Below are 20314 nucleotides of genomic sequence, written 5' to 3'. Positions count from 1 at the left end.
GTTTGCTGGTTGTGTCGTTATTTAATGATCAAAGTGTAGTGTGTATGCCTTATTATAGACTTGACTGTAGGCTTAATGTAAAAAGGAATCTTGCCAGATGTAGCTACTTAAGGAAAAAAGGGTTTTTAATAGGAATGAACTTTTGATTAGTATGGTACCAGTCACAGGGCTATTTTCCTGAATATTGGGTGATGACAAAGGTATATGATACTTGAGAAAATCAGGCCAAGTGTAGCTGAGCAATTATATTAATAAACACTCAAGTGTTTTTAGTTGGGGTCTTGTCAAACCCTCACATGGTAGTTAAGTAGTGAGTAACTGTGCGTGTCCTTAGTGGTAGGTGAGTACCAGTCCCCATGACCAAAAATGCCCCCTGATTTCCTTTGAAAAAGCCACTAGTTCTGTGAATTGTCCTTTTCCCTCCTGCCCCTAACAGTCCTACCCCTCTAGCCTACATTAGCATATTTCTCATGTATTTTGCTGGTAAGCTCATCCATTAGCTGCATCCTTCAGCTATTCCTTTAGATTGGGGAGCAAGACCTTTAGATTGCAGGAAGTGGATATGAAGATGGATTGATTCAGCTCACCTTCCATGATTGCTTCTGAGGGAAAAGCTACAGTGGCCACATTTCAGATGTTCACTTTTGCAGTTTGGGGAGGATAGAGAGAGGTAGACTTTTTGTTGTGTGTTTTATAAAGTGCTCTCAGTAAGGAGTGTTTGAGTTGAAGAGTCATCTGATTCGAGGCCACTCATGTTCTTTTGTAACTTTGACAAATTCTTCACTTCCCACTTCTTCACTTCTTCCCAATGTACAGTAAGTACATGAGCCAGTCATCCATACACTGAGGCCTAGTTGAGAAAAGCCTTTGATTCAGGATGGCTGGGTTACTAACCTTGGAATGTAAGAGATCTGGTTTTGAATGTAAAATTCGTAACACACAAATGGAAGTCTTAAAAACTTTTTGTTCTGGTCAGTTACAGGTGGATCCCAATAATTTGTTTTTGGTTTTCTGATGGAAATAATAGAACTAGGGGAAATCAGATCTGGTTGGTAGATGTCTACAGTATTAGAAGAGGGTATAAGGGCACTGTTTAACACTAAGTTCTTTTGATACGTAAATTCTAATACTTCCAGAAACTGTGCATTCCAGATCTACATACTAAATGCTGAATCATTTTGAAATGGGCTCTTGATTAATAGACCCATATTTTTTAGTGGCTCCTATGTTGTACATTTGTCTAAAATGAAAGCTCTCATTTGCGTTCTAAAACTACAATATATGTCATCTTATTTTCCCTGAGTAATCCAAGTATAGTGCAGATTCTATATAAAACTACTAAATGACACTGGAATATGTTGAATAGATTGGGGGAAAAAACTATAAAGTTTTACACAATTGTTTGTAGTTACCTTTAGGATGGACTTACCCCTTTGGAGAAGAGTGAAATTTGTTTTTTCGCCATGTGATGGAAGACCATTGTGATTTTTTTAAAAAGTATATAATACTTAAAATGGCATAATAATTCTGCACTTGAATTTGTACTGTTAACAGCACATTTGGAAGAATTTTAAACTTTTTATTGTCTTATAACTAGCATTCACTTATGATTTTGGATTTTTTTTTTTTTTTTTTTTTTTTTTTTGAGACGGAGTCTTGCTCTGTGCCCCAGGCTGGAGTGCAGTGGCGCGATATCGGCTCACTGCAAGCTCCGCCCCCCGGGTTCACGCCATTCTCCTGCCTCAGCCTCCCGAGTAGCTGGGACTACAGGCGCCCGCCACCACGCCCGGCTAGTTTTTTGTATTTTTTTAGTAGAGACGGGGTTTCACTGTGTTAGCCAGGATGGTCTCGATCTCCTGACCTTGTGATCCACCCGCCTCGGCCTCCCAAAGTGCTGGGATTACAGGCTTGAGCCACCGCGCCCGGCCAACTATTTTGGATATTTAAGGGTTCCATTAAGTTAACATTGTATTTGGACGAAGTGTAACCAAATTAGCCAGTCTGTTTTCTTCCATGTTTAATTAGAAGTGAGAGGTAGAAGTACTTCAAATTCAACAGGCCAGCAAGCAATCGGCTTAAAATTCCCTTCCTTAAATGTTATGCTCTTATGCTCTCGGCTTTTTAATGACTTTATTTTTACAGTACTTGTTCAGTCACTTGAGATGAAATGCTTGGGGTAGCTTTTCCATCCTCAAACTTAATGTTTTTACTGTAGTTCATAGTGTTTGGAACAGTATGTGCCAATCACTGAGACTGCTTCAGAGTTTGCAATTTTGTAAGTTTCATTGCCAAAGAAGGCTTAGTGGTTGTTGACTGTAGTATAAGTCAACTTTCTGTAGCATAAGATTTGATTTTCCCATACTTACCCCACTTGTTATACATCATTGACTATTTGGGTTAAACTGGACTCATTTCAAGCAGTTTGCTTTTGTTGTTCAAATCGTGATGAGAAACTTAATACTGTTATTTGATTTGAGCCATAAAACACATTTTAATATTAGCTTGTATTATATTTATTAAGCTTGTTTTTGTGGGAAAAAACTTACTAAAACCTAGGTAAGTCTAGATTGGGCCAGTTTAGGTGTATTTTGTATTTTAGTAATGGATCATACCGTAAATATAGAGATAAGTTGGGAAGATATATTGATTATGCTGTTCTGTTGAGGGAAAGGTCATGTATTTAGAAATTTTAACTTTTGGTTACTGTGTTTATATCATAGTATACAAGCATCATTTATAGTTTGGCTTTGAGAACTTTTCTGGTATTACGTTTATGGAAAATGTATAAAAGAAACAAGTTTTGGTTATATTTTTATATTTGTAAAGTAAAAGTTTGGTTAAAGTGATCACTGTTCTTTTTTTATTTTATTGTCATTTCAATAAAAAATATTTGAAAGAGAATGACTCTGTGATTGTTTTGGGATAGTCCTGTATGTGTGGCTGCTGACCCTACTGTGCTAGTAGAAATCTTGCATGGTTCTTCATTGTGAGCGGCCGAGGGCCTTTAGGTAAGAGGCAGCTTAGCATAATAGCAAGGGCCTGATGGCCGGGTCATTGATGTTGCCCTCGCCTTGTGCCCCACACACTCCCACCCATCCCATTATGTGTTAGCAGTGTTTTTAGCAGACTTAGTTTCCTGCGGTGTGAAAGGGTCACTAGATTTGGAACATGAAGGCCAGAAGTTAGAAGTTGCGTTGTTAACTGTGTGTAGTCCATATCATTGGGGACTGAGGCCGTTTCGTCATCTGCAAAGAGAGGGTTGACTCCTTTAGTTATTTTCTCAAACTTGCCTGGAATTCTTAATGTTCTGTGACACACTATGCCTGCTGCATATGTAATACTGTGTAATTCAATGTCATGTTAAATAGAAAGTTTACCCAAAATATGGGAATATATGTGTGTCTGATAAAACTATAGCCTTTTCAGCCTTTATATCTGAACAGAAGTTTGAATGAAACCTGATAGAAAGTAATTGAAAGGTTTTTCTGAAAACTTTACTACTTGTGTATTTTATAGCAGGCACCAGAGGTCTATGAAAAATAAATATGAAAGAAAAGCTACAAATAGAAATGTATCCATTAATTTAGTTTTTCCTCTAAAAACTTGAAGAGTTGGTTATTTTTCTCTCTGCTAGATTTAGCTGTGGAACATATTGGTCGAGCTGATGAAACACTAGCATGCCATGGGAATACATTTAAAGCTACTGGATTAGATAGTGAAGTTCAGCTTCTAGGATTTTGAGAATCTTAAGCAACAACAAAGCCACTCAACCAGTCTCACATGATGGTGAATGAGGTCATGAATATGAAAGGACTTCAGATATTTTAAAAATGAAAATAGCATTGTATCTAGGTATGAATCTTAGTCCACACAAACTGATTTGTCTGAAATAATTATTCCCTTTAAATCAAACCAAGTCAGAACCACCATCCCACAAAGATGGCAGGAAATTCAGTCTATCAGTCATAATGGAAATGAAGGAGCTATTTGAAGTCTCAAATCTAGAAGGCATAGTGGTATTCTGAAATGAAGGTGGTGGTGACGAGGGAGCTCGAGCTTTCATCATGGACTCTACTGATTCTTGTCCAAGCAGGACCAGCCTCTCAAAGTCTGATGCTGTCATCAGTCTGCCACACTTGGGGCTTGGGACACAGCTGACAGGTAGCCTGTATGTTGATTCAGTCTCCCCAGGCACATTAAGCATTCATCCCTTTTGGGTCCTGCCTCCTCCCCTGGTCCTCTCATGGAGTAAGATGCAATTACCAAGAACTAGAAGTATTGGTTAAGACTTAAGAAGACTTGTTTGGTTATTGCCAAAATGTCCTTCCTTGAGACAAGGGTGTGCAAAGTACCTTCTTGGAGTGGGAAAGGAAAAAGTAATGGTAGAAAATACTAATTCTAGTAAAAGATCCAAACACAAACCGTTTACATTCTTTAAAAATGCAAACAAAAAATAAGCTTTTATAGTTGGGTTAACTTCCCCCGTTCATGTGAAGTTTCAGAAAGTCCAAGCTTCTAAAAGTTTAATAAGGGCAGATCTATTAAGAGCAGCCTGTTTCTAAGGGTGACAGGACAAATTTGGTTTGTGATAGTTTAGAACTACTGTGGCTAGGATTGAATAAAGATTGCCAGTTAGTGGTTTAAAAGTTATGATGGCCCAGATCTTGACCTGTAAAGTAGAACACTTCCTTGAAAATTACAATATTTTTTCAAAATAAAGTTTTCCTTTATTTTACTGATAAAGTTTAAAGTTCAGCATTTTAATTGCATGGCTGTGGGAAGAGAACCAAAGTGAACTCAAGTCTAGTATTCATATAGACCTTGTTTTAAAAAAATGCACATATACAAAGGTAAGACCTCTCCTTGTCCCGGTAAAACTAAACGTTGACCCTTTAACAAGATGTTTCTAAAATTTCCAAAGTGGAATGGTAAGCCTGAGAGATCTTTTGTTTTATAGTTAATAGACTTTTAGAATATTAGGCATGAAAAAAGACTTTGAAAGATAATTTGGTCCTTTAGAAAGTTTGGAAAATCCTACAAATATTTACAGAGCACCTACCCTGGGCTGGGAAGTATTACAGGCCTTGGGGATGCAAAAGGAATAAAACTCCCAAGGTAACGTTTTTTTTCCTTTGGTAACAGCTTATTGAGATACAATTCACATATTGAGATAGAACTATTTAAAGTGTACAATTCAATGATTTTTCAGAGTTGTGCAATCATCACCTCTATTTTACATTTTCATCACTTTGAAAGCAAACCTATCCCAGCCAGTGACTCACGCCTGTAATCCCTGCACTTTGTGAGGCCGCGGTGGGAGGATCACTTGGGCTCAGGAGCCACAGACAGGTCTGGACAATATAGCAAGACGCTGTCTCTACCAAAAATTAAGAATTAGCCACGTGTGGTGGCATATGCCTGTAATCCTATCTACTGGAGAGACTGAAGCAGGAAGATTTCTTGAGCCCAGAAGGTGGAGGATGCAGTGAGCCATGCTCCTGCCACTACGTACTCCAGCCTGGGCGTACAGACCCTGTCTCTTAAAAGAAACCTGCGCCCTTTATCACCCCCTACCTTCCCTCTTCCTCCCATCCCTAAGCAACCATTAATCAACTTTCTGTGTCTGTATATGTACTTGCCTATTGTGGACATTTCATATCAATGGAATCACACAACACGTGGACCTTTGTGGCTGTCGTCTTTGACTTAGCACGTGTTTAAGGTTCATCCCTAATGTAGCATGTATCAGTAGTTCATTTTTATGACCGAATAGTACATTGTATGGATATATCACATGTATCTACTCATCACTTGATGGACATTAGCGTTGTTCCCATCCTTTGGTTGTTAGAATGGTATCAACATTTGTGTACAAGTTTTGTGTGGAGGTATGTTTCCACTTTTCTTAGAGGACTGGAATTACTGGGTCAAATGGTCACTCTTGTTTGACTTTAAGGAAAGGACAGATTATTTTCCAAGACAGCTGCACCATTTGACATTCTCACTTCTGGTGTATGAGGGAACACATTTTTATTTCCCGCTAAATCAGGTTCATTTTTTAGTTTCTGCTGGAGGCTACTAGTAAACAGCAGAAACTTGAAAGACTTAATATTTTTTCGTCTGGGGTTTTGGGCACCAGGGAAGCTGCTCGGCCCCTAGGAGTGCTTGGGGGTAACCTGCTTCAGAGGGTTAATGGTGGGGGGCAAGTGGGCAGGGGCCTGGTGGCCAGGGTCCCCCGCGCCCTGAGGCCCGGCCGCCCGTCAGCGCCTGCGGGCCCGAGTGACGCCTGCGCCGCGGCCGGAGCAGGTGCCCTCTGTGTCCGTGGGCCCAGCCGAGCCGTGGTGCGGGCAGCGGATGATGCTGGGTGCCGGCCCCCGGGGCCTGAGGCGTGGGCCTACGCCCGCTAGGCGGCGGCTCGACCGCTGGGGGCGGGGGACGAAGGCCGCGCCCCTGCGCCCGTCCCGCCCGCGTCCCGCTGGGGGCGGTGGCCTGCCCGGAGCCCGCCGAGGCTCTTCCGCGCCGGCAGGGGCAGCAGCGGGAGCAGCGCGGGGCGGAGCGGCGCCAGCAGCCAGGAGCGGCCCGGCCCGGCCCGGCGCGGCGGCGGCGGCGGCGGCGGCGGCGGCAGCGGCAGCTGCAGCGACGCCAGAGCCCGTGGGCGCCGTTCGCGAGACCGCGGCAGGGGCCCGGCCGCAGCGCGGGGAGGCCCGGAGGCCGGAGGTCGCCGCTGCCGCCATGCCGCTGCTCTTCCTCGAGCGCTTCCCCTGGCCCAGCCTCCGCACCTACACGGGCCTCAGCGGCCTGGCCCTGCTGGGCACCATCATCAGCGCCTACCGCGCGCTCAGCCAGCCTGAGGCCGGCCCGGGCGAGCCGGACCAGCTAACGGCCTCGCTGCAACCCGAGCCGCCGGCGCCCGCCCGGCTGAGCGCGGGGGGACCACGGGCCCGCGACGTGGCCCAGTACCTGCTCTCAGATAGCCTCTTCGTGTGGGTGAGCGAGGAGACCGGGCCCGCGGGGCAGGGACGGGGTTCGCTGCGTCACCCTTTATCCGCGGGGGGCGTGGTGGGCCAAGGGGCCACTGCGCCAGGGACCCCGGAGGGCAAGCGCCTGGGGGGCGCGGCCTTGCCCGCGGGAGCGCTGCCTAGGGAGAGCGGTGAGGCGCTGGGGGGCAGCGGGGGGGAACCGCGGGCGGGAGGAACATCGCGTGGAGTTGCGAGGAGGAGGCCCCGGGGGCAGGGCAGCGTTGGGGGCTCCGGGAAGGGAGTCGGGGAGGCGGCGGGCGAGGGTTTGCGTTGGGGTGCGGACGGGGCCCGGGGCAGGGGAAGGGGTTAAAAGGTAGTGGGGAGGAAGGGGCTGGGGACCCTCGGGATAAACTAGACTAAGATCTCAGAGGGCAGGTTCAAGGGGAGGTTGGGATCTGGGAGTGCGTTATCCCTAGGGTTGGACGAAGTAGAGGGAAGTTGAAAGCTTTTCCCACTTGGTCAAGCATGGGATTGTTGTTAGCGGGTTTTCTTCCGACGAAGAGGAGAGGGCGGAGGGGAGAATTCAGACGTTGAGTATGGGGGAATTTTCAGCACTTGGGTGTCTTTGGACATTCCCGTTGGAGAGAGGCGTCTCCTACAACTTTTTTGCCGGTTAGTATTCGATTGTCCCCTTTGGGAGCTGTTTAATGAAACAAACACCAGGCAAACTGTGCTTCCTTTTCTGCTGCCTTTACCTGATGATTCATGACAGTTTTCCTTTGATGTATGAACACAGCAAAACATTCGCAGTGTCAAGAGGCAGCCGATCATGTTAACTGAATGTTTCTTATTTGAGGATCTATTCTAACGCAGTTTCCAGGTTGTCTGCCCCCTCGAGACAAGCAGCATTGATAAGGCACACATGCTGGTTTCCTTCATTAGAACAGATAATTTCCGACTGAGCAGATCAATGATATTTTGGCTACAGAATTTTGCTTTCACCTTGGCCTTGAATACTTACGTAAATCCCACAGTGATCAGAAAAGTTCCTCCAGGATTTAAAGTCTCACTTGGATTTAATATGACTTCTTGGATTTTGTCTCCTTCCAAGTTCCCATTTGGGGTTGAAAGTAGGCTGTAAATGACTGAGAGATTAATATTCCAAGTTGATGGGATGATATGCAACTCATTTGTTATAATTAGTCCCACTGTGCTTCATCAGGAAGCGGTGGGATTTATGGACTCTGTGGGCTGTGGATTAAGTCTCCTGGTCCTGCTGATGGAGAGTTTAGTAGAAGGCAGTGAAGGGTGAAGTTCCTGTTTGTCTACTGCTGTGTAAAACTGAACTTTACAGACCCAAACAAGGGAGAAGAGAAAGAACTCACTCACATCTCTTGCTTAATTTCAAATCTGATTTTGCATTTGAGTTAGCAGGTAAACAACTTAAAGTGAAATAGAGAGTGTTTTTGCCATATGTTAAGATTATAATGTAGTCTTTGATATTTTTCAAGTCTGAGATATAAATAAGCCTTTGAGAAGGAACCCTTATTTTATTTATATAACAACCTTGGCATTATTTAATGGATTTTCCCCCGCAGGACTTTCTTTTGATAAAAGCCATGTTCAGATTCTAAGGTTAATACCTCTTCAGAAAACATTACATAAAAGGCTGTTGATTTTTCTGTGATGATGATTACTTTTTAGGAAATTTCCTTTTCTTCCAGCATTTTCAGTAGAGGTCTTACCTCTGGCAAGTTTATCACTTCTTACTCTCTGCTGATGATATTTTCATTTCTCAGTTGATCCTAGTGCTGTTTTTCTTCCATCTTTCCTCTGGGTGTTTGTTTCCACGTGTTTATTTTGGCCTGCTTTGATTTCTCAGAGCCTCCATGTGCTCACTGTGAGTTTGTCTCATCACTCAGTGTTTATGTAGTTTCTGCTTTAGCAGCTGAGTAGAAGTGACAATCTCAAAAGCCTTCCCCAGTGGTGGGACAGATAAGATTGTTGAGTGAATACCCTATGTGGTGGTGCCTTTGTCAACTGGATCCTCCCCTAGTTCTGTTGAATTTGGATTCAACTTTTTCACAAACACTGCCTGCCAAGGCCAAGTAAGACAAAACAAAGACTGATCCTTCTGCCAGTGCAAGTCCTGCTAGATATTGTTTAACATATTGCAGTTCCTAAAACTTATCTTTGTAGAGCACAGTTTAGAGTAATATCTGTCTGATAGCATCACAGGAGGTTTTTCATGAACAAACTCAATTTAAAACCTTTCGAAGGTGTTATTTTGGGCACTCTGGAGGGCATATCTGTGAACAACACTTTCCCCTACCCTCAGTAATATGGCACAATTTTACAGGTGATGATAGATAAATAAAATGCAGCAGAGTTTGGAGGAAAAAGAAAGGAATTGTGCCTAGGGAAGGGTTCGTGGAAGGTGGTGTTGAACCATCTTGGAAGGTGGGAAGGGTCTCAACCAGCAGCAATGGGTATTCCAGATAAAGAAACCAGCATGTGGAGCTCGGTCTGGCTGGGGGAGGACAGTGCTGGGCACAGGCAAGGTGGTCCGGAAGCTGGGCTGTTAAATAAAAAATCTGTTGAATCTTCTGGTTTAAGAGGGAGGTTGAGAAGGTGAAGAGGAGACCGGGGGGGTGAAGGAGGTGGCAGGTGCCTCTGCTGTGAGAGGAGGAGGTGAGCAACCCCTTTGAAGGTTTCTTTCTCAAAGTGTGGACCTCTGGCAGCCTGGTATGTGGTCATCTGGGGTACTTGTAAAGTGTAGTTTCCCTGGGGATCCATTTCAGAGAGAAGGGTGGAGCCTTGGAATCTTCATTTTAATGAATGCCCTAGGTGATCTGAGGGACACTAGTGGTTGAAAAACTGACCTAGGAAGAGGCTAGAGTATGGTGTCATGTAACCTTGACCTTGCTTGCTCTACCAAGTGTGGACAGTATTGGGGCTTAAGTGGGAGTGGGGCATGGAGGAATAGGGGTGCTGTCATGATTTCTTTCAGAAGATAGTCTGGGAGCAGTGTGGAAGATAGAGTTATGTAGAGTGGGAAGAGGACAGGAGATCTAGTGACCTATAACTTCCTCCTCCCAAGGGGGCCTCTCCAGGTGGCCCTCATACATGACATTGAGAACGGATTTGGGAGGAGGCTTCTGGGTTTTTACACTAACAGATACGTGGGTTTGACCTGACCTTTTGTTTCCCCTTGTCTTTCTAAAACTTCCACCCTAAAGTTTGATTTCTGATGAGTTTTTATTTTGTTACTCATTTCTGGGCTATTTTACATTGCTCAGATAATGCTTCCATTCAGCTCCCTCTTGGTCCATTCTAGCATGGTTTTGGATTGGTCAGGTGTTTTGGCTTTTTCATTTTTTAATTCTTACTCATTACTTTTATTAGTTCCCTTTTCTGCTTTCTTAAATATCTGCTTCTAAAATTCTAAGAGCAAGATATGCAAATGGAGAGATAGAAATATGAAACTAGTGTCAAGGTTCTGATTAATCGTGCAAATAATATCATTTAAATAGAACTCTCAAGGGGAAAAATAACTACAAATAAAAGTGGATAAAAGTGAATTGACCATTTAGAACAGGGATTGGCAAACTCGTGGCCTATTTGACTAGGCCTATTTTTGTCTTAACAGCTAAGAATGTTTTTTATATTTTTAAAGGGTTGTAAAACAAATTAAATAAATTAAGGAAGTTCCCGAGCCTAAAATATTCACTATCTGAGAGTACTTTAGGGAAAATTGGCTGACTCCTATTTTAAAGAGCCTATTTTCATATTATTATAACACTTAAGGGCTGGGTTCAGTGGCTGACACCAGCAGCCTCAGCAGTTTGGGAGGTGGAGGCTGAGGCAGGAGGTGGGGGGATTGCTTGAGGTCAGGAGCTGCCCAGGAGTCTGGGCAACATAGTGAGATCCCCTGCTCTACAAAAAAAAAAAAAAAAAAAAAAAAAAAAAAAAAAAAAAAAAAAAAAAAAAAAAAATTAGCCACCATTATAATTATGTGAAAATAGGCTTTTAAAAATAGGAGTCAAGCCAATTTTTCTCTAAAGTGCTCTCAGATGGTGAATATTTTAGGCGCTGCAACTTCCTTATTTAATTTGTTTTACAACCCTTTAAAAATATGAAATACCTGCTTCTAAAATTCTAAGAGCAAGGCATGTAAATGGAGAAATAGAAATAGGAAACTACTGTCAAGGTTCTGACTTAATTACGCAAATTAAGTGTAGTTCTAGCTACTTGGGAGGCTGAGTTAGGAGGATTGGTTGAGCCCGCCCAGAAGCTCAAGATTACAGTGAGCTATGATTGTGCCACTGCACTTCAGTTTGGGCCAGAGTGAGACCCTGGTCTCAAAAAAAAAAAAACAAAACAAAAGAGCTGAAAGTGACTTCCTAGGTTTGAGTCTCTATGAGTTGACTATTTCAAGGTATATGAGGAAAAAATGTTAGCTCCAGAAGTGTTGGGGCAGCTGAAGGAAAAAACACTAAACTTGTGAATAATTGGATGTGAGCCTAGATAAATTAAAAATAAAAGGAATGCCTTCTGGGTAAGGGAGAAGGGGACTGCTATTTGATCACCTCCTAGGTGTGCTTTGCATGCGGACTGTCATCTATTTCCCTAGTATTGTTAAAGGAGGAACACAGTCATCATCTACGTGATGAGGGGGGTAGTGTGTGCATGTTTGTATTATGTGTTTGTCTCTGGGAGCCTGCAGAGAGGTAACAGTACGTGGATTGTCCTTAAAGGGAGGAAACCACTAAATGGTAGGGGGCGCGGGGGAGTGGTGCTGGTGTAGGCAGGTGTCTTAAAAAATATCCAGGTTGACCATGTCTTGGAAACAGTTCCTGGTAGTTGAATCCCATGTCTTTGCAAGCTCATAAATATGCCCCCGCTGGTGGCCAACATTTTACAGGGTCAAAAACACCTGTAGGGTTACATGGTGATAAATGCACCTTCCTCTCTTTTCCTCACAGGCAGGCCTAACTATTTTATAATTTAGTTTCTGTTTTCTCCAGTGGAAGAGTAAGAACCATTCTGGAGGAGACATTTTCCTCCCGGGCCTTGGAGTGAAGGGAATTAACTTTGAGCCTTGAGTAAGTCAGAGTTGCTGGGATCACTGCTGCCTGACCTGCTACACTCTAAACAGGGACAAGTAAAACTTGTTTTTATTTTGTGTAGACTGGAAAAAAAAAGGCATTTGGTGAATTTTTAAAAAATGAAGCTTTGACAGCACTATAGCTATGAGAAACATTCTGAAGTGTTTTAATATAGTTGAATTTTTTTTTTTTTTTGGAGACAGAGTCTTTCTTTGTCACCCAGGCTGGAGTGCAATGGCACAATCTCGGCTCACTGCAGCCTCCGCCTCCCGGGTTCAAGCGATTCTCCTGCCTCAGCCACCCAAGTAGCTGAGATTACAGGCGTGCGCCACCATGCCCAGCTAATTTTTTCTATTTTTAGTAGAGACAGGGTTTCACCATGTTGGCCAGGCTGGTCTTGAACTGCTGACCTCAGGTGATCCACCCACCTTGGCCTCCCAAAGTGCTGAGATTACAAGCATGAGCCACCACGCCCAGCCATAGTTGAAATATTGTGCTGTAACAGGCGAACTTGTTTTGGTTTGTTACTCATATGGTGAGAAAAATAATGTGGAATTGTAGAACTAGTCAGGTTAGTTTAGTAGATTCTAAACTTTAAAAAAATTTAAAAAAATAGATAATGTATGCTCAGGGTACAAAAGTTAAGGGGTACAGGCCCGGCATGGTGGCTCACGCCTGTAATCCCAGCACTTTGGGAGGCCAAGGCAGGAGGATCACCTGAGGTCGGGAGATAGAGACCAGCCTGGCCAACATGGGGAAACTCATCTCTACTAAAAATACAAAAATTAGCCAGGCATGGTGACAGGTGCCGGTAATCCCAGCTACTTGGGAAGCTGAGGCAGGAGAATTGCTTGAACCTGGGAGGTGGAAGTTGCAGTGAGCTGAGATCGCGCCGCTGCAGTCCAGCCTGGACGACACAGTGAAACTCCATCTAAAATTTAAAAAAAAAAAAAAAAAGTTAAGGGGTACAGAAGTGATATGCAGTGAAAAGTAGATCTCTCGCTCTCTCCCTGTTACCTGCTTCTCTCTTCCAGAAATGGCAATTATCAGATTCTTGTAGTAAGTGCTGGTGTTAAGTAGGAGACTAAGAAATACCCAAATTGATCAAGTCCTTGACAGTTCACACCTACATATTATACAAACATGTATGTGCACATATTATTTCCTTTTTTTTTTTTTTTTTGAGACGGAGTCTCGCTCTGTTGCCCAGGCTGGGGTGCGGTGGCACGATCTCGGTTCACTGCAAGCTCTGCCTCCCGGGTTCATGCCATTCTCCTGCCTCAGCCTCCTGAGTAGCTGGAACTACAGGGGCCCACCACTGAGCCTGGCTAATTTTTTGTATTTTTAGTAGAGACAGGGTTTCACCGTGTTAACCAGGATGGTCTCGATGTCCTGACCTCGTGATCCGCCGGCCTCGGCCTCTTAAAGTGCTGGGATTACAGGCGTGAGCCACCGCGCCTGACCCCGGATTTCTTTTTTTTTTTTTTTTTTTTTTTTGAGATGGAGTCTCACTCTCACCTAGGCTGGCGCGATCTCAGCTCACTGTAGTGTGCAGTGGTGCGATCTCAGCTTACTGCAACCTCCGCCACCCGGGTTCAAGTGATTCTCCTGCCTCAGCCTCCTGAGTAGCTGGGATTACAGGTGAGCACCACCACCCCTGGCTAATTTTTATATTTTTAGTAGAGATGGGGTTTCACCATGTTGGCCAGGCTGGTCTCGAACTCCTGACCTCGTGATTCTCCCTCATCTGCCTCCCAAAGTGCTGGGATTACAGGCATGTTCTACTGCACCTGACCCAGGGATTTATTTTACTTATTTTAGTTTACTTTTTTAAGCAGTTTTTTTTGTTGTTGTTTTTTTTGTTTTTAAATCAATGTCACTCCGATTGCCCAGGCTGGAGTACAGTGGTGTGATTTTGGTTTATTGCAGCCTTGACCTCCCTGTGTCTAGGGTGATTCTCCCATCTTAGCCTCCCGAGTAGCTGGGACTACAGGCACACACCAGCATGCCTGGCTCCGTTTTTTGTGTTTTTAGTAGAGATTGGGTTTCACCATGTTGTTCAGTCTGGTCTCGAACTCCTGAAGTCAAGCAACCCACCCACCTTGACCTTCCAAAGTGCTGGGATTATAGACATGAGCCAGTGGGATTTGCTTTTAAATAAGGAATGCTCCAGTTAAGTTTCTTTCAGTATAGGTTGAGAATACTTTATCCAAAATGCTTGGGACCAGAAGTTTTAGATTTGGGATTTCTTTCCTGGATTTTGGAATATTTGCATATACATAATGAGATATTTTGGGGATGAGACCCAAATGTAAACGTGAAATTCCTCTGTTTCATATGCACCTCATACACATACCCTGAAGGCAGTTTCATTTTTCCCTTAGGGACACTCAGTAACCTCTTGTAAGTCTGCATTTTGACTGTGACTCATTACATGAGGTCAGGTGTGGAATTTTCCACTTGTGGCACCATGTTGGTGCTCAGAAAGTTTTGGATTTTGGAGCATTTCAGATTTTGGATTTTTGCATTAGGGGTGCTCAGTTGTATTTACAGTTTTTCAAGCCTTTGTTAACTGAAGTTGAGAAGTTATATATATAACACAATATTATTTATTTATTTATTTATTTATTTATTTATTTGAGGCAAGGTCTCACTCTGTTGCCCAGGCTGCACTGTTGCCCAGTGCAGTGGTGCAATCATGGTTCACTGCAGCCTTGACCTCCTGGGCTCAAGAGATCCTCCCACCTCAGCCTCAGTAGCTGGGACTACAGGTGCACACCATCCCACCTGGCTAATTTTTGTATCTTTTGTAGAGATGAGGTTTCACTATGTTGGCCAGGCTGGTCTTGAACTCCTGAGTTCAAGCAATCCCCCGACCTTGGCCTCCCAAAGTGCTGGGATTATAGGTGTAAGCTACTGTGCCTGGTCAGTATTTGTAATTAACATATAATCATTATAATTAAAGCATTTTTCTATAAATAGACATGTAATGTTATTAATAATCATTAAAGTGTTTTAAAAAACTTTGTTTATAATCTTAAAATAATTTTCAGTTGCTTTCAATCCTTTGTAGCTTTGGTTACAAAGTTCATAACAGCTTATCTCCTTTTTACATAAATTCCCTTTTTAGTATCAGTATACTCAAGCTTTTTTTTTCCTGCTTAGCCATGTTAATTTTCAAATCTTCATTTAAATTAAAATAGGAAGTGGTTGTCTATGGGTGATGGGATTATAAGAGACTTTTACTCTTTTTTTTTTTTTGATAAATTAAAGATACACGTTTTTTATACCTTATTTGAATTCAAAGACTTATTTAGGCTGGGTGCAGTGGCTCATGCCTGTAATCCCAGTCCTTTGGGAGGCCGAGGCAGATGGATCACTTGAGCCCAGGAGTTCCAGACCAGCCCGGGCAGCATGGTGAAACCATGTCTCTACAAAAAAATACAAAAATTAGTGTGGTAGCTCACACCTGTAATCCCAGCTGCTTGGGAGGCTAAGACAGGAGAATAGCTTGAACCTGGAAGGCAGAGGTTGCGGTGAGCGGAGATTGCGCCATTGTGCTTTAGTTTGGGCAACAGAGTGAGACTGTCAGAAAAAAAAATAGACTTTTATTTAAAGAGTTTGAGAAATAGTAAATAATACTTTATTTTTTGTTTGATAACTTGAGATGTGTGTAACAGTGCTGTTTTGAATAGAGAAATGTTTAAGTGCCCCTAAATTTGTTTTTTTCCTCCATCATTACTCTCATGGTAGCCTGCTTGGCCTTCTGTTAAACTGCTTACCATGTTCTATCTCTTGTAGATTCTAAAAGTTCTTTGAGTTTAGGGTTTAGAGTTCCATCATTTTTCTGATTTCCCACATGCCTCGAACAAGTGCTAAATGTGTTGCATTTATTTTTTAAATTCATATGACTACATGTAAAAACAGGAAGAATTCTTTTAAGAAATTGCGTCGTAATAAAGCTGGGGCATGTTTGTCTGGGGGATGTGACATGAGGGGTTGTGGTTTTGTCTTACAACATTTCTCTTAGTTAATGTGGCTGAGATTGACTGGTTAGATCACAGTGACGGTGAGTCTCTTTAGCATCTATTTCATCACCTTAAAAATGAACATTTCAAGTTACCTGAATTGTTTTTTGTTTTTTAAAAATTTTATATATTTTTCAGTAGGGGCAAGGTTTTGCTGTGTGTTCCAGGCTGGTCTCAAACTTCTGACCTCAAGCAGTCCTCCCACCTTGGTCTCCCAAAGTGCCCGGATTGCAAGTGTGAGCCACCACGCTCCTGGTGATTTGGACCATTTTGAATAGGCCTGTTACACAAATTAGGATATTTGGGGCAACTAGTTTCGGCTTTTGTTCCTGGTTGTTTGAAGGATTTAAGTACTAAAACAGTTTATTTTTTCAGCAGAACTATTTTTGTTTCAATCCTTTAAAAATATATTACATACTTTGGCCCATTAGGCAGACAGAATAGAACTAAATTTAATCATTTGTAATGAATCAGGGCTGCCCTTAACTGTTCTCCCAAAGGAGGGATGGTGTGAGGTACTAAACAGACCCTGAGGTGATCTCAGGGATCTTGCTTTCTGTTTTTTTTTTTTTTTTTTTTTTTTTTTGAGGTAGAGTCTTGCTCTGTCATCCAGGCTGGAGTGCAGTGACCAAATCTCGGCTAACTGCAAGCTCCGCCTCCCGGGTTTACGCCATTCTCCTGCCTCAGCCTCCCGAGTAGCTGGGACTACAGGCGCCCAGCACCTCACCTGGCTAGTTTTTTTTTTTTTTGTATTTTTTAGTAGGACGGGGTTTCACTGTGTTAGCCAGGATGGTCTTGATCTTCTGACCTCGTGATCCTCCCATCTCGGCCTCCCAAAGTGCTGGGATTACAGGCTTGAGCCACCGCGCCCGGCTTCGGGATCTTGCTTTCTTAAATTACTCTCTTCTGTCCCCTTTCTTTCTTCTTTAAAATTATCAATTGCTTTTAAAAGTAGAGGGAAGAATGACTTGGCAAAGGTAATATGGTAAATGTAGTGAATCAGAGGCAGAAGCAGCTTTACATTGAATTGGAGTTCCTTTTCATTTGCTTTCAACAAGTCATCTGTACTGTTTTTATCAAGGTCCTTTTGGCTTTTTGGAGTCATTCAGAGTAATGTGATACCCCACAGTAATCTCTGGGTTGGAGACAGCCAACTCTTCCATTTTGTAAGCATTAAGATTTGGTGTTCAGGTGTAAGGATATTCATCATTTAGGGTTTTATTTTGTTTTGTTTTGTTTTTTAAGTTTTCTCATAGACTGTTGAAGAAGGCCTTAGTTTTGCATTGGTATCCCCAGGTTGCCTGTCATCTCTTAGCCCCTCTCACCAGTTTTCTTTTCCTTCTGTTTTCCCCATTCCACCCCACTGCAGTGCCACAGAAGCTTTACTTCAAAGCCAACACCAAGCATGGAGCACATTTATCTTTTGGTTGAAAGATTTTTCCATTCCAATAAATGTTAAAATATTCTCTCTGTTATATTTTTTGGTTATTAGTTTCTCATGATGAGACTTTTTTGTGACCATCCACACTCCTACCCCTACCTCCTATTTGTTTGGCAGGGCAGAATCTCTGGCTGCTGGATTTTACTATTCATGGTAACTTCAATTTCTAGAACAGTTTTCTTTAAGGCTGTCAAAATAATGTTGGAAATGAGGTACTTGGGAAGGACCTGCAGTTTACAAGGTTCATGTAGTTTTGCACAAACAGTACAGAGTATACATACAATTCAGTTAAGGATGAAAGATAAGGTGGCCTGCTGGAGGGTGCGTATTGGAAGAAGAGCGGTGGCTTGGTGAGCTGGTGCCTCTTTCCAATCCTCATCCCTAACACCCACTGCCCAGAACAGTGTGCCTTTTCAGATATTACTTATCTTGCATTGGGAGAGAACCAGAAAGGCTCAGTCACTGGAAATGATGGCTGAATTCCTAATATGAGATTTTTAGAGCTGCTTTTATTTTTCAGCAGGAAGAGAATAAACTTCCTTTCTCCGATTTGTTTACAGGTTCTAGTAAATACTGCTTGCTGTGTTTTGATGTTGGTGGCTAAGCTCATCCAGTGTATCGTTTTTGGCCCTCTTCGAGTGAGCGAGAGGCAGGTAAGGCAACACTGAAAGGATGGATTCTTGTGACTAGATTTTTTTTTAAACTTTGTATTTCTTATGATTTCAGATGTGTGGAAAAGTTCCATGAATACTACAGAAAACTCCTATATACCCTTTATCCAGATTCGCCCGTTGTTAATATTTTGTTCCATTTGCTTTAATAGTCACTTTTTATTTATACATACTTTTGTTCTGATTCATTTGAGAGTAAGTTGTGGACATCATTACCCCTTTACCCCTCAATACTTCAGTTTGTATTTCCTAAGAGCAAAGGCATTTTTACAGCACAGTGATTAAAATTAGGAAATTTAACATTGAAAAAATACTTTGTCTAATCCACAGTTCATATTCAGTGCAGCCAAGTTGTCCCAATAATGTTTTTTATGGCTGTTTTTCTTCATGATTTTTAGGAATGTCGTTTTTAAAGAAGCCTAGATTTGTTTGATTTTGAATGATCATAAATGTCACTCTGTAGAATGTGGGTTCTTTTCCAAAAGAATTTACCAGGACAATTTTCTCTGTGGGAAGGTGAATTAAGAATTCTAAAAGCATAAAATTAGGAGATTTGTTCTTGTTTTGGGTGAGATTGTCTGACAGCGGAAAGTGACTCAGAACGGGCAGGGAACGCTTTCAATGAAGAACTATGCCACAAGCATACCGTATAGATTGGCAGTTCCCTGAGGATTTGAGTGGGTAGGGTGTAGAATAATTTTTTTTTTTTTTTTTTTTGAGATGGAGTCTTGCTCTGTCACCCAGGCTGGAGTGCAGTGGCTCAATCTCAGCTCACTGCAACCTCTGCCTCCCAGGTTCAAGCACTTCTCCTGCTTCAGCCTCCCAAGTAGCTGGGAATACAGGTGTGCACCAGAGCTAATCCATGTATTTTTAGTAGAGACAGGGTTTTGCCATGTTGGCCAGGCTGGTCTCAAACCCCTGACCTCAGGTGATCTGCCTGCCTTGGCCTCCCAAAGTGCTGGGATTACAGGCGTGAGCCACCGTGCCTGGCATGGTATGTTTTAAAGTAAGAATTTAGAACTGGCCTTCAAAATCACAACATAAGAACAAAACTGTGTTTTATTCTATCTTATCCCAGTGATAAGACACAGGAACCTACTGCACAAAAAGCACAACAGCAGCTTTACTTTGTATTCAGAGCGTTCCATTCTTTCCTTACCTACCCTTTTCAACCCAAATTTCCTTTTATAAAATCAGCTGAAGTCCTGGTTTAGAGCTGACATGTATTACTTGGTGGTTGAGCCCTTGAATGCCATTGTGAACAGGTCTGTTTTGTATTCCCAGAGATTTTTCATTAGTTAGTATTCAGTACTTTCTCCAGTATCAACTCTAGAGGTCTCCCAGATAGGTTCTAAATGCTGCCTTTTTTTTTTTTTTTTTTTTTTTTTTGGAGACAGGGTCTTGCTCTGTCACCCAGGCTGGAGTGCAGTGGTGAGATCTCTGCCCACTGCGGTCTCAACCTCCTGGGCTCAAGCAGTCTCCTCCCATCTCAGCCTCCTGAGTACCTGAGTGAGACTACAGGCATGTGCCACACCCGGCTAATTGTTTTGGTATTTGTAGAGACAGAATTTCATCATGCTGCCCAGGTTGGTCTCGAACTGTTGAGTTCAAATGATCCGCCCGCCTCAGCCTCCCAAAGTGCTGAAATTACAGGTGTGAGCCACTTCTCCTGGCTTAAATGCTTCTTTTGATACTTCTTCAAGTTTTTCTTCAAATTTTTTATTTGTAGACCAGAAATTGGTCAGGCCAGGCAGGCTTGGTGGATTGATCTGGCACCAGTGGGCTTTATATACTTTCTTTTCCCTAAAAGGTTAGTTCTATCAGGTTGAAATTTATAGAAAGTATAACCTTGCAATATTTTAGAGATTTTTTTTTTACTAGATCCAGAGGTAATTATAATGAGCATTTTTCTTATCCAGCTTCACTTTTGGTTTTTTCATCATCGATCGCATCTTCCCTGCTGTTCTATGTTGGTTTATTTGATGTTTAATGTCATACAGTAGCATCAATTAGGAACCATTTTGAGTTAGAAATCCCTAGGATTGACATGGGTTTGCTCTGTGGGTGCTTAAAGTTCTAGAAATAGAGTAATGCTAGAGGCAAAGAC

At 42.6% G+C, this 20314-nt stretch overlaps 1 protein-coding gene across 1 annotated transcript in view; it reads left to right on the top strand.

Moving 5' to 3' along the window:
* The first annotated feature begins 6501 nt into the window (after positions 1-6501).
* The window catches only part of AMFR (autocrine motility factor receptor), a 57981-nt gene continuing 44168 nt past the window's right edge, over positions 6502-20314 (top strand). Inside the window, exons 1-2 of the mRNA XM_007993346.3 lie at positions 6502-6987; positions 18097-18189. Of these exons, the coding sequence (XP_007991537.3) occupies positions 6733-6987; positions 18097-18189 (348 nt within the window). The 5' untranslated portion in view covers positions 6502-6732. The remainder of the gene's footprint in view (positions 6988-18096; positions 18190-20314) is intronic.

The sequence above is a fragment of the Chlorocebus sabaeus genome, chromosome 5 (genome assembly GCF_047675955.1).
Source record: "Chlorocebus sabaeus isolate Y175 chromosome 5, mChlSab1.0.hap1, whole genome shotgun sequence".
NCBI classification, from domain to species: Eukaryota; Metazoa; Chordata; class Mammalia; order Primates; family Cercopithecidae; genus Chlorocebus; species Chlorocebus sabaeus.
The sequence above is the reverse complement of the archived record's forward strand: the minus strand, read 5'-3'. Positions and strand labels throughout refer to the sequence as shown.